Source organism: Hemibagrus wyckioides, linkage group LG06 (assembly GCF_019097595.1).
Source record: "Hemibagrus wyckioides isolate EC202008001 linkage group LG06, SWU_Hwy_1.0, whole genome shotgun sequence".
NCBI lineage: Eukaryota > Metazoa > Chordata > Actinopteri > Siluriformes > Bagridae > Hemibagrus > Hemibagrus wyckioides.
In genome coordinates, this window is record NC_080715.1 from 37432965 (window position 1) to 37447460 (window position 14496).

Consider the following 14496-nt stretch of genomic DNA (forward strand, 5'->3'; position numbering starts at 1 on the left):
TGGTGGTGAATAATCTTCAGATGCAATAGTTTAGGTCAGATCTCGCATCAGAAGCATGACTTATGCTTCACTCTCGCCTGTTGATGGTTGAGGAAAAATAAAACATTATGAGAAATGTATAAATCTCCGTCCAGCTATCCCCACCCTCCCTAAGCATATTCATGTTTCTTGGCTGTTCGGTCACAGAGGAAGTGAGTGGGCAGTTTGGACGATTTCATTTCAGAGAGTGAATTTCCCACCGTGCTCGGCCACCTAGACGCTCGGAAGTGCCAGAAGCCTGTGAGGAAAGAAGCGTTAAAGCTGTAGTCAGTGTTGTTCAAGTCTGGCATACCAGAAAGCACTATCTAAATCTCAACACTGCTTCTGCACTCTTTTCAGGTTTTTAAATCAGAACACACACACACACACACACACACACACACACAGACATGCGCACACGTACAAACATGCACACACATGCTTGCACACACGTGTATACACACACACACACACACACACGTCTACACACACACTTCCCAGGGTTAATAATCTCGCAGCTTTAACTCGACCTTATCATGGACCTTATCAAAGGTGTCCGTGATTGATGCGCTCTCCAGGCAGCTATATAATATGCCGAATCATCGCAAAAAGACTTCCCGTGCACCGTGAGAGCGAGAGCAGGAAAGCGAATCAGATTTAAAATGGATCTGGAGGATCGTTATCCTTTTCTGTAGAATTATTACTTCACTTGTGTCCCCATTGACTCCTATTTTTGGCCCTCGCGCCAATCTGCATTTTAAAACTTTTTGCTTCACGTTCCAGGCGAGACTTAACTGGAACTTCCTCTGCTTTACTGTTCTCTCAGGGCCTCCTGAGATTTTCAGCATTCTCGCTTTGAAGCGTTTTGTTTTCGTTACTGCCTGCGACTGGTGTGGGATTTCTCTTCCACGTTTCTGCTGACAGGTTTGATGCATGCATAACACTATGATGCTGGTTTTATTTTGCTCTAGTCAGCCCACACTTTTTGTTTGCTGTTGCTATTTTTTTGCTCTGTTTTGTAGCAATGGTTACCAGTGTCGTGTTTACGTGGCTTATTGTTCTGGCTATAAAACGTCTGTCCAGTATAACGCACTCCAAGTGTTTTTATTCTCTCATGCTTCAATAGCACATAAGCTGATGTTACCTATTTAATGCGCACAAGGCAAGCACATGCTGAAAAGAAATAAAAGAAGCCTCCAAAAGACAGGATCAGCGATTCAGAAATGGAGTAGATGAGGACATTTGTTACGGATCATGTCGATCCTTCCGTCCAACAAGTATTTGTTTGGATGAAGACATGGATTTATGATGATGTTTGACATCAAAAGCTGTGTTGTTGTAAAGACAGGCCTTGACAGAACAATGACTCGGAAATCAGAATTTTTTTATTAGGGAAGCTTGAGCTAAGAAAAATAAAAGATACAAACCAAACACTTAAAAAAAAAAAAAAAAAAAAAACAAAAAAAAAAAAAAAAAACCAACACTCCACACCTTCCTTGGTTAAAAAAAGCCATTCTCTTTTTCATTTCCGTTGGATTAACGTTATAATATGACACCAGGCGTATTATTAGCTTAAATCCATTTTCTAGAAGAGCAGCAATTCACAGGTGTATATTAAAGCGCTTGTTGTTTGTAGTTACTATAGTAACAGCACATTTGTAGAGACTTGTAAGGTGAACGGATTAAAAGGCCTAAAAAGTGACGGTGCCAATACTTGTACCTGCTACAGTATACCAATCGAAAGCAGAAATCTCGGCTTAACAATGAATGTAACTGTAAATAGATAAATTATCATTTTTAACTTATTAAAAAACAGTTTAGTCAATTGCTGGGATGTAGGATGGGACATTTAGAAGAAAAACCTTTCTTTATTTTAATAAAGTTTTTACTAAAATCTCTATGAAATGCGGCATTGTCCAGATTGCTTTCTCAGTGACGACAGTCAAACTGTTAGTTGATATCATTTCAATTTCATCCGACTACGAATTACAAATAAAAGAGCGAAAGAGAAGTAATTGAAGCATTTAATATTAAACGGAGCGCCGTGTTTAAGCATTAAGCTTGAGCAAGGGAATAATGTGCCAAGGAAAAAAACGCCTGATCATGATCTTAATGGCTTTAATAAATTTCAAAAGAAAACGTAATACCTCGTCGAGGCTGAACGAGTGGATGCACCCAAACTTTTTTTATTCAACTTTTAATCATTTCAGCAGCTGCTTTTATGTAAAACTGTCTCGCATCTCAGAGAGGCATTATTCACACCGCTGAGCTCTTAAACGCATAAAGTGCCGGATGGATAGAAAAGAACAAAGGATGATACAACTCGTGCTATCTTTTCTTATCAGTTTAATATTTCTGTACAAGGACATAAGCCAGGAATTTGGACAGTGACAACTCGAGGGTTATTGATCAGTAGTTTGATGGTGCAAGGCTGAGCATTGCCAAGATGTGAAGCAAGGCTTTACTCTAGGTTAAGTAGCCTTTATTTGTCACATATACGTTACTGCACAGTAATATTTCTTTGCATATACCATCCTTGGAGGGTTGGGGTCAGAGCACAGAGTCAGCCATGATGCTTGGAGCAGGGAGTGGTTGGGGGCTTTGCTCAAGGGTGGTGGCAGCTTGGTGGTGCTGGGGCTTGAACCCTGAGCTTCCGATCAACAACCCAGAGCCTTAACCACTTGAGCTTCCAATTTTTTACCAAGATTTTCTCTGTGCTTATATGTGACATGACTAACTACACAACTTTATAGCCAAGTACTAGTACTAGCAACTTGGATATCCAGACTACAGGGTTTTCAGTCACAGTGGCCTGGCAGACCAGCAGGTTCCTGGTGGTTTATTTTACTTCCCACATCTCTCAAATTTGTCTAAGTGCAACATGCTTCATCATTCTCGTCTCTTCACCGTCTTTTGAAAACTATTTCCAAGGACAAAAGTGACGGTTGTCTAACTCCAGCACAACACACCACCACCTTGCATTGAAATACTTCTTTAAGCAAAAGTGATGATGCGAGCTCAAATGATGTTCGTCTGTGTAAGAAGGCTGATTTCAAAGCCTTTCTGCCTTTATCCTCGGCTCAAGAAAAAGATTATGACTATATACAGTAGCGCGAGGTCGCTCTTCAGAGTTTTGGATACTCCACTGTCTGTGTTAAAGCACTAAATTATATTACTTGCCACTTTATAGCCTAATTAATTGGACCTCCAGACAACTAAATCCTGCAGATTTCATTTGGAGTCTCATTTAGAGATTTCACTTGCCCTTTGGGATTGTTAACGAATGTATTGTTAGTCCACGCCTGTATTTGTGTTCTGCGAACATCTGGAAACGTTTGTTAACATCTGTGTGCCGAGGTCAGGACTTCATTTCTAATCAGATGTCCTGTTCTTGCTTTTTTTCCCTTTTCTTTTATACACACAGCGATTTGCTTCACACAGGTTCACCTTTTGTGTAGCTTCCTCCAGACAGTAATTAGCTCCACTAGATCTCTCGAACAGCTCCAGAGGGGCCGTCGTGTCATCCGCTTCTCCCGCCGCCAAAGACATGTTCTCATTGGTTCTGACATTTTCAGGTCAGCTCTGTTAGTCGTGTTAAGTTCAGGTGGAATTGTTTTTCACGAGAGCAAGTCGTGTACGAGTAGCCTGGCGCATAGGCATGCAAAAAAAAACGTGAAGACAGATGCATCTCTTCGGGATTGAGTTCTGTTTTTCTTTACAGCCGTCACGTTCAGGCTTGTCCCGTTTGCTTTACGAGGATCTGAGACATTCCCTTGCCTTTTTATTTTCTCAGTGTTTTTGCAGGTTGGTTCTGGTTAATTAATGTTCCTGTCTTTCCCTCTTTCTCCCTCTCTCTTTTATTATCCAGGTTCACATTTGCACAACAGGCCTCATTGTCACGCCCCCTCCAAGCAGTCCTGTAACGACGGCGACGGTCTTCACTTTTCCTCCAGAAACCAGCTACGCCTCCATCCCAGTGGTCAGTTCCAACACTTTGTATTCACTTCTCTGGAAGCGGATGAAGGGCTGTGTGGTTTGTGAGTGAAAGGCGTGTTATGTAAAAGGGTCAGTGATTCTGGTGTTGGGAAGGTAATCTGTATTTGAGAAATCTTCAGTGCTGTAGAGTAGCACAGCTGCAGTGTCTCTCTGGGGTTAAGATCTACATCAGTCACAAAACTAACTTTTTTTTGTAAAATACTGAAGCTTAGAATTTGATACAAAATATAAATCTATGTGATTTACATTTCAAATATGAGTTAGAAACGCCTCCCATCTCTGCTGCTCTGAACAAGATTGCTGATCAAGCATCGACTCTGACGTATCTAAAAAGTGTGTGAGAGAGAGAGTGTGTGTGTGTGTATGAGTGAGTGTGTGTGTGTGTGTATGAGTGAGAGAGTGTGTGTGTGTGTCTGAGCATGAAGACGCTTGAACTAATTATCTCAATTCCAGCATCAGCTATCAACCAACCAACCCCCCCCCAAATACACACACACACACACACACACACACACACTAGCAGACGCTGCAAAAGAGGAGCAAGTCCAGTGTGTCATCTAACACTAAAACACCCCCCCCCTTCCTTTCCCCCTTCAGTGCTCTCTTGGCCTTAGACCACACACTCATGCCTGTGAGTGATGGATGTGGCTGTGATGCCTGTGTGAGTGTATAGTCTGTGTGTCCTGTGCCTTCTTTCATCTTTTCAAATTCAGTGTTGGTAAACGGTTAGGGTTCGGAGCAGTAGCTTCTCCAGAACTTTGCTTTAATCGATTTCCAGTCAACAAATCAGGAAGTAAACAGTTACTGTTAAAGGTACGGAATTGGAGAATAGACATGGTTCATGTCAGGCTTTGGAAATTGATTCGTTTTGAGCAGAATTTTAGGTTAAAATGTGATCCTGGGATAAACTCTGGATTCAGCACAACCATATGCAGGATTAAGGGATGGATGGATGGATGAATGAGCGTAACGTGCCATATGTGAGACAGTTTATCATTATCGTTTGCTCGCTTCTTTCAGGACACTTTGCCTCCTCCCCCACCTCCTCCCCCACAATCCTCCTCTGTGGGCGCGGCATCGTCGTTGGTCGCGGGGCAGAGGCCATCCCCCACTGCAAGCGACCAGAGCGGACGCCAGAGACCCACTGTGTAAGTGTCAAAGCAGCACACATACTTGCAGAAAATCTACGGCTGTACGTGTTTTTCATTTGCTACACGTGTGAGGTTTCTGCTTCAGCTTGACCTTCCTCCGTATAGCGTTCCCTGAGCACAGGTGAAAGTTCAGAGGTCAGACTGGCTAGGGAGACGGGGGAATGCGGCACTCGCAATTTGTCTCTCGGGTCCCATCCCGGAGTCTGACTCTTGAGTTTACCCCCCTGACTTTTCACCTCTTGCTTCAACATCGCTCTCCCTACCCGAGAACACGTGCGACTAATGCGGCTTCAAAAACATCGTAATCCTGCACTTTCCTGTGACCTCACACTTTAAAAGATGTCCTTAAGAGTGATTTGTACTGGTGATTCAGCTTGACCATACAAATGTTCAAGCTTTAGGTGATGTATTCGCAGTGCGACTCTTCAGAGAGGTGGTGATTAAATGATTTGCATGTGTTCACTGCGGGGCTCTCAGGTACGTTGCGATGTTCCCGTACACACCCCGTAAGGAGGATGAGCTGGAGCTGAGAAAGGGCGAGATGTTCCTGGTGCTGGAGCGCTGTCAGGACGGCTGGTTTAAAGGAACATCCATGCACACCGGCAAGATCGGAGTTTTTCCCGGTAACTACATGAGTCCTGTTAGCAGGTAGGTCATACACACACACACACACACACACAAGCAGGTCATTGGTTCATATTAAAACCCCATTAGTTCAGGAAAACATTTATTTATTTATTTTTGTTTATTTTCCAGAACGGTTGCGAGCAGCAGTCAGCCCAAAGTTTCATTAGCAATGTGCTCGCAGGCTGGACGTGGCATCACCGTAGTCAGCTCCTCGTCCTCTTCAATCGGAGCTGCCCTGGCTGCTGTTGACCCCAACAAGCCCCTCCCTATTTGCACAGGCCCCGCCCCTTCGAGCCCCATCCCGGCAGCTGTAGTCACTGCAGCTCATGTGCCGTCTGGTCAGCATCCCAAAGTGCTCATGCACGTGACATCACAGATGACGGTGAACCAAGCTCGTAACGCTGTGAGAACTGGTAAGATATCGCTCAATTTAAATATAATTAATTGTTGAAAACCTTTGATTTGCCTAATTATGTACAGAGATAACATTTTGGCTCAGCGATTAACACTTTTCTTTTGACGTACGTTTAGCCGTGTGCCACAATCAGGATCGCCCCACTGCAGCCGTAACGCCCATCCAGTCCCAGAACGCCATGGCTTTCCTGACTCACCTGGCTGTGTGTCCGCAGCCGTCACCCGGCAGCGTCTCCACCTCCAACCCTGCGTCAAGCAGAATGGGAGTGGCCATGGGCTGCGCTGCCGCCTCACTTACCCCACCCAACATCAGCGCTGCTTCTCTGGAGGTCGATGGCATGAGACCCACCGCCATGGTGTCCCTCCCGGTCGCTCCCGGCAACACTAAGCCTCTCGGTGCCACCGCAGCAAATCAGGCTCCTGCTTGTAAACTAGACAAGGTGAGGCGCCACAGTTAGATCCGAGAGATTTGCTGACTGGAAAAAGTTGGGTAGTCATCACAATTGGGGAGTTTGTGTGTGTTCATTTACTTCCTCTAATTAGCTAATTAACTAGTCTTTAATGACTCGATTCTGAGAGAGATGTTGTGCAGTACAGAGTGTGAACACCCACTTAATGGTAGCCTGAGGATACTTTGCAGCATAAAACATCTGCCTGCCTGGAGTCTGTGCTGTTAAAAACGCTGAATCAAATAACATGCTGAGAAAACCGCCTGCAAAACCCAGCCTGAGTTTCTCTGTTCTTACAAACATGTTGTTTTTGTGTTAGTAGTATCAGTTGGCTGTGTGTGTATCTGATTCAAATCATAAAAGCTATCTGAAAATCAGAATTATTTCCGTAAAATATTTCCTGCTTTCTTAAGTAAGGGGGGTAAAAACAGTCCTGGAGGGGTGTGACAGAAATAATCAACACTATCATTATTTTTATTAAAAAAAAAAAAAAAAAGCTTGGTGTGGGCTTAATGCTGTGGAACGTCTGCACAGCTTCCTGTTTCTTCTCGTATATAGACAGTCATTTCTTCGCTAGCTTCTTTTTCTTTATTTTCTCTCTCTCTCTTGATGCTAATAAGACACAAAAACACATGAAACAGCTTGTGATGTTTTTGAGAAACCCTTCTGAAGACTTAAAGAAAAGCTTGTCCATTAAAGGGGACATTTCTGAAAGGAATTGTTCATACAAGTCCCTTGCGATTCTGACTAAAGTAACGATAATGCATTAGAAAGATCGTGATAAAATAACCGTTGACCCTCAACCGGATCTTCTTCTAAATCTGAAGTAATTCTCACCCAGACTCACTGCTCCAAAGGTTTCGTCATCTATCAGCCAGGAACCTCCTCAACACCCGTGATTTCCCAGACTGGTACCTTCCCTATCCTATCATCAGTCTAACTCCTTTTTATTTTTCCTGCGATCAGAGATGTCGGGCATAGCTCACATTTTTCATCGGCTTCTACCTCATAAGAAATGCAGTCGAGGTTCGTAAAGCCGCGACACTTCAAGGTGATGCTGAAGAACTCGCAGCAGTTAAGGCTGAACGAGTATCACAAGGACACGAAAAAGATTACTGTTGTTGATGGTGTGTGTGTGTGTGTCGCCTTCTATGAGAAATAAAATAGTAGTAGTATGTATTGAAATATCCATGTTTCATTCTATTGTTAGCTTTTAATATAACTTATAACTAATAATAGAATGATATCAGTAGTAATAATCAGATACCTATTTAATAGTACACTGTCTCATACATTTACTTTCCACCTTGCTGTCTTTTTCTCAATTGCACGTGCGTGCGTTACAGCCTTGGTCGACATTGTTTTTGCCTCCAAAACACTTGATCTCCTGACCAATCAGGTTGCAGGTCAAGCATCATTGGCGGGGTATTTACAGTATCATAGGATTTATTGACTAAAATGACTTTGAAAAATTCGGCCAACTGCTTCACTCTTCGATCTGAGCGGGTAAAGGTGACGTTGATATTCCGTCAGCCATTAGCATTAGCCATTGTGACGTCTGGATCCTGAAACCGTAATAAAAACATGCAAGAGAGTTTGCCGGGTTAAATTTTTTTCCCTTAAACTTGCTAGTTCTGTGTGTAAACTCATGTTCTTTCTCTTTGCTTCAGAGGGAGAAGAAAGGCCTGTTGAAGCTGTTGTCCAATAAAAAGAAACTCCGCCCCTCTCCTCCATCTTCCCCGACTCTGGAGGCGGAGCAAGCCGTGGCCGCAGACATGCCGCAAGGAGCCATGGCACCTGAACAGCCCGTGTCAAACCCAACAGCAGCGGCCAGTGGAAACCATTGCAGGACCGGGCCCTGTCCCGTGGAGGCAGACACACCTGCACCTTCTTCGTCATCATCGTCGTCATCCTCAAATACAGAGGCTGCACGCAGGACTGGCTGTCAGGAAAACTCCGCCCCTATTGCACCGCCACCACGGCAACCGTGCTCCTCTCTCCTGTCCATGCAGCACGATGGACGGCCAATAGTGTGCGAGAGGTACAGTTACATCAACATGGTACTTTTTTTTTTTTCCAAAAGCAAGAAAAGCATGCATATGGGAAAAGCTGACATTTAAATTCTAATCACAATGCCTTCCTCATTCTGCCTCTTCTTTCCTCCTTCCATCTTCCTTCTTCTTACTCCTTTCTTCTGCCTCCTCCTCATCCTTCTTCCAGCTTCTTCCTCCTTCCTCCTTATTCCTCTTTCCTACTCTGTCTTCATCTTATTCTTATTCTTCTATCCTCCTTTTCCTTCACCTTCTTCTTCTTCATCGTCTTCTGCACCGTTGTCTTCTTCTCCATCCTCCTTCTTCCACCTCATTTTCCTTCTTCCTCCTTGTCATCTCATTGTTATTCTTCCATTATTCCTCCTCCTCTTCTTCTTCTTCTTCTTCTTACAGATGTTTGAACACATGATGATTAACCTGCTAAATGTTGGCTTTCCTGTACAGGTACCGCGTGGTGGTGTCTTACCCTCCACAGAGCGAAGCCGAGCTGGAGCTGAAGGAGGGCGACATTGTATTCGTGCACAAGAAGCGCGAGGACGGCTGGTTCAAAGGTACGCTCCAGAGGAACGGCCGGACGGGTCTCTTTCCCGGCAGCTTCGTCGACAGCATCTGACTCAAACACCTGCTTGCTATCAGGCGAAAATTAAGCCGTGCTGTTACCAAGCAACTCCCGAGAATGACGGACATATCGGACGAACGATGATCAGCAGTATGTACATGGGAATGGATCTAAGCACAAATTAATTTTTTTTTTTTTTTTTTTTTTAATAAACACATCCTGGACGCCATGAGGCTCTCACGGCCTCTTGGAGCAGTGCACACTCTTACAGTTTTACACAGAGACATGTTCGAAAACAAAAAGCACATTTCATTTCTCAAGCACATGTATAAAACCGACAGCGCTCAACTGACTCCGAGCTCGTCATGTGATAATCCGTTAATTTATGTAGCTGTATTTCAGAACGGTTAAACTTGCGTGCCTTGTACGGCATCACTTTATTGTATATAAGCAAACAGAGCTGATCTATGAGTGAACTGAGCAAAGCTGGAAAATATGAATTGAATTTATTATACTCCTTTAAAAAAAAAAAAAAAAAAAAAGACATTGTAGTTTTGCTTGTAGGGGATTGATGGATGATTTAATGTGAATTATGATTGGCTGCCCCCATGATGTGTCGCTGATTTGCGGCGCTCGGTCATCGGTGGACGGAGACGGCTGGAGAACGGATGTCGCTCACTGCCCGGATAAACTACTGTTGATCATCCTGAATATAGAGTTGAACTTTAATTTACTACTGATTTTTAAAAAAAAAAAAGGAATATTGGTATACGAATTTGATCCGGTGCATCTAAAAATATATACGGATATGACATGGGTTAGTGAAATCATGAGCATAAAACGAATCTTTCTCGAAGTAAAACAAGCAATGGCTCGTGTGCGATGAATCGTAGCGACTCGGTGTCGAGTAAAGAATGGGGATGTAAATGAATCTGCTGTAGATTTTATTCGGGGTTTAGAGGGATTAGAGGTAGTATGGTTAATGCTTCTGATATAACTTTTTATATTTAAAACTTAAAAAAATAAAAAATAAAGAAAAAGAAGATACACTCCATAGAAAGCATCTGAGCGGTGGTGGTGGATGTAGATGTTTAACTCAAAATTGTACTAATTATATTTCTATATATTATAAGTATGATAGCTGCTGGCTCCCTTTGTGTGTTTTTTTTTTTTTTTTTTTTTTTTTAAAATCATATGAGAGTACAACTGACAGCTGAGTGATGGATCACTGAAGCACACTCATACTTTTACTCTTGTGGCGTCTTGTGCTGTTGTGTGTTTGTGTGTCATGGTGTGTGTGTTCTTGATTTACAGCTAATTTTAGTCTATTGCACTATACCTGACAGATTGACCTTTTTTTGCTCAAGGTGCAACAGATGAGAGCGGCTTCGAGTCGGTTCAACGTCCCAGTGTTCTTGTTCGTTTTGTTTTGTTTTTTTTGTTGTTGTTGTGTTTGCCTCACAGTTTCGTCTAGCGTTTTTTGTCATGAAGGTCGTTTTAAACGTCTCGCAAGTTTTATGATGCGATCTCGCTTGAGGTGCTTCATTACGGATCAAATAGAGATCATACCACAAATCCATGGCTTATTTCTACTTATTAAAAAGCTTGCAAGCTCCCATCTTTTAGCAATTCTGGCATGCAAAAACAGGACTTTTTTTTTCCCCCCCTCTAACCATCCTCTTTAGCTCATAAAAACACAGTAATAACTAATGACTGATTTACTTAAAGACTTTATTTGAAATCCAGAATTAGCGGATGCTTTTCTTTTTCCAGATAACCCATAGACATTTACTCTTATTCCATCACGATTCAGATCAAGACGTCTTATATCCATGACCAAACCCACATACTGTTAGAATTTATCTCTTACTTAATAGTAGTAGAAACATTTCTACCTGAACCTTCATGATGGAGAACTGTAGATACATCTTTAGATTAGATTCGTGTTGGTGAGAAACGATTGCAAAAATATATATATATATGTATGTATATATATTGTTTGCTGGTGTAGGACCTCAATGAACTAACAAGCTGATGTTTTTGTTTTTTGTTGTTTTACGGGAAGCTCAAGTGCCTGTGCTGTGTGGTCGAGTTCACCTGAGATCATCCTGTCAATAAAGTTGCACAAAATGGGGGAAAAAAAAAACCAGACATACAGGCTGAAGCTGACACCCCAGTTCACTCCATATCTTTTTTTATTTTTATGTTTTCCATTCACACACGCCTTTTATTCTTTTCTTTCCTTTTGTTTTTTCTATATAGCTGTCTAGGCAGTTCCTCATTGCGCTAGACCGGACGATTCTCATGCCTTGTTAGAGAGATGCAGTACTAAACCTGACTTGAACACCTACTCTTCTTTCATTATTATTATTTGTTTTGGTTTTTTTTTTTTTGGTTTTTTAAAACCCTTTTTGTTACTGGTTTTTTAGTACATGCTCGTCTGCTAGTGGTGAAGTTGATCTCATATTCAGTACTAAATCATTGGAAGAAATAGTCATTTTGTAATGTGCTTAACTGTAATAAAAGATCTTGATTTCCAAATGATCCTTTACAGCGCTGCTCTTCTTTTCTTTCTCATTTTCAACAGAAATGTTCAATTCAATCTGGATGCTTCACCAGAAGTGAGGATGAAATATTATGAAGATTAATGTCTGTGATTTTAGTAAATATATAAACTGTTCTGAGTGCTTCATAGTGTTCTGAACATGTGCACATACAGTTTGTTGTTCAATGCAGCAGTAAGTGCTTGCGTACCAACAACACAAAAGCATCTACACCCTGCTGAATTTTCTGTTATTCATCTAAATACACTGTATATGGTGCAACCCTCAGTTTGTATATATCTCGGTAAGCCCAAAAGTAGGAAAGTCTGATAGATTGGACTGTTCTTGTTTTGTATCGTGTTACTGAGGTAAAGCATTGTTTGGCAGTCATGTTAATGCAACGTCCTCACAAGGATAGTGTGTGTGTGTTCAGTGGGAGTGAGATGGACAAGGGAACAGCTGGTATCTATAGCTGGTGGAGGTGTAAAGGGAAAATTAAGACTTAATGTTCAGACACAGAGGCAGAATACAAATGAGATTGAGGAAACATCTGCAGTCTCGTGCGTACACAAGATCTGAACTGAAGAGCTGCGTAAACAAGCTTTGATGTCTCTCTCTCTCTGTGTGTGTGTTATTAATAACAATTATTCCTTTTTCAGTTGTATCTGAGTAATCATGCAATCAAGCTAAAACACATTGTGTCAGTAAAACAGTTAGTAGTGTGATTTTAATATTGTGAACCTTTTTATTAATTGTATTGGCTGATGAATGGCTGATCCTTTAAACACCGGCGTGCAGACAGACAGAACATGCGTGTTCCTGATGCACATTATCATTAGAAGCGTTATGGCGGCATCTAGTGGTCAAGTTTGAGAATGCAGTTTTTACATGGAATAAATTTAGGTCTTATGTTACTAAAATGATGAACTTTTATTTTTAGTCAGATTTCAGGCTTCAAGATTTTTGATTGCACGACGTTAGCACTAGTTGTCTTGTGTTAAATTCTGTAATCTGGCCAAAGAGTGTTGTATTTTCTATATAATAATAATAGTAATAATAATAAGTCTTCCAGCTGTAAGACAAATCACGTGCATGTCAATGCATAACTTTTATACATATTTAAAATAACATTGTTTCTAAAGTAACCACTTCCACTTTTTTGTAATTGTTGACAGGATTAATATGTTTTCTCTGTTTTCTCTTTCTATTTGTGAATTGTCCAATTGTATAATCTTCTTCTTGGCTGGTGTAGGAGTAACTACATGTACAATTCAAAACTGGTTTCCTGTCTGTCTTACCAAATCCCACCCTCAGGTGATTCATGGACAAAATGTTCTTGAATCTCCTTGGTCTGTAGGTGTTGAATAATTTTCTTTTCAACAGCTCTGACAGTAGAGTTTGTTCTTTCTACATTAACCAATTCCACATAGACTTATATTGCAGATGTTTCAACTCCATGTATTAACATTGAAATTTACTGTGAGAAAACATTTATTCAGTACTTTTAAGAAGTCTTCAGTTTCAGGGCTTTGTATCAGGCAGAGAGAACTGGATTTAAATCTCAAAACTGGATTTTGGATGGAGGACTTTATGGTTTCTGTGTAATATGACAAGCTGGATTCAGTTTGGGCTTTTAAGGTCTACTTGGTCAGTCAGGATTCCTAGGGGTCATCTAACAACTTCACTTACGAAATGGCACCTTTTTCTGACTGCCATCTTCACCACAGAAAATGTGTCATATTATTCTCTCCAACTGGTCTTTATACTCAGGTTAATCTGTTTAACTACAAGCCGCTCTCTGGAATTTAAAAATACACACATGACTGCAAAATCAAAAAAAAAACTATTTAACACACAGCTGATGATTGACCACTACTGACCCTGTGTGTTTAAGTAAACCTCTTAATGACAAACTGGACAAATCCTGCAACCTCATGACTTTTTTTTCCCTCACCATCAGCTGTGAGTTATGTATTGAACCTTTACTAATCAATAAAACAATTCAGTAGATTCTGAGTTTTTGTATGTTTGTTTCTGTAGGCTGTGATCTCTCTGGTGATAATGACCTGGTAGAAATCACACAACACCAAGGAGGTTCAGTTCTGTTACCCTGCTCCTGCTCTGACCTGAACACCAAACCTCAGACATTCACCTGGATGACCTTCAGAACAGGATCTCTGACTGACGTGTTAAATGATGAACACTACCGTGGCAGACTTCAGCTGTTTAATAACATTTCTCCTGGTAATCTGTCTCTGTTCATATCTGACCTGAGAGAAGAGGATCAGGGAGACTACAGGTGCAGAACTGAGAAGAAACACAGAGACATCAGGATTAATGTTAAAGGGTAAAGCATTTAAATACACAATAAAACTTAAATGTCTACAGAAATGTGTCACTTGATTAGCTGTGATATTAATTTAACATTAACAAAGATAAACACTGATGATAAACCGCCTGATGATACATTAAGATGACTTGACTTTAAAAATATTATTGCATTATAACATGTCAGTTGTACTGAAGGGTTTATATAGATTAAAGAAGTTTAAATAATGTCTTACCTTTGTTTATAAGCTAACATGTATGTTAATAAATATTTTATTGTTTTTATGAAGGTGAAGTATCTTAATGATTACTTCCAGTTGTAAGAGCATAACTATCAGAAATAAAGGAAGTTAAATGATA

The 14496-nt window shown here is 41.2% G+C and overlaps 1 protein-coding gene across 2 annotated transcripts in view; it reads left to right on the plus strand.

Moving 5' to 3' along the window:
- Window positions 1-11809, plus strand: part of sh3rf1 (SH3 domain containing ring finger 1) — a 44414-nt gene extending 32605 nt beyond the window's left edge. The window contains exons 6-12 of one of the 2 annotated variants that reach the window (XM_058392360.1): window positions 3887-3997; window positions 5035-5162; window positions 5643-5813; window positions 5922-6205; window positions 6324-6646; window positions 8326-8715; window positions 9151-11809. In XM_058392360.1, coding sequence (XP_058248343.1) covers window positions 3887-3997; window positions 5035-5162; window positions 5643-5813; window positions 5922-6205; window positions 6324-6646; window positions 8326-8715; window positions 9151-9450 — 1707 coding nt within the window. In that variant the 3' untranslated portion in view covers window positions 9451-11809. The remainder of the gene's footprint in view (window positions 1-3886; window positions 3998-5034; window positions 5163-5642; window positions 5814-5921; window positions 6206-6323; window positions 6647-8325; window positions 8716-9150) is intronic. The other variant, XM_058392361.1, reaches the window with a different exon arrangement.
- The last annotated feature ends 2687 nt before the right edge of the window (window positions 11810-14496 follow it).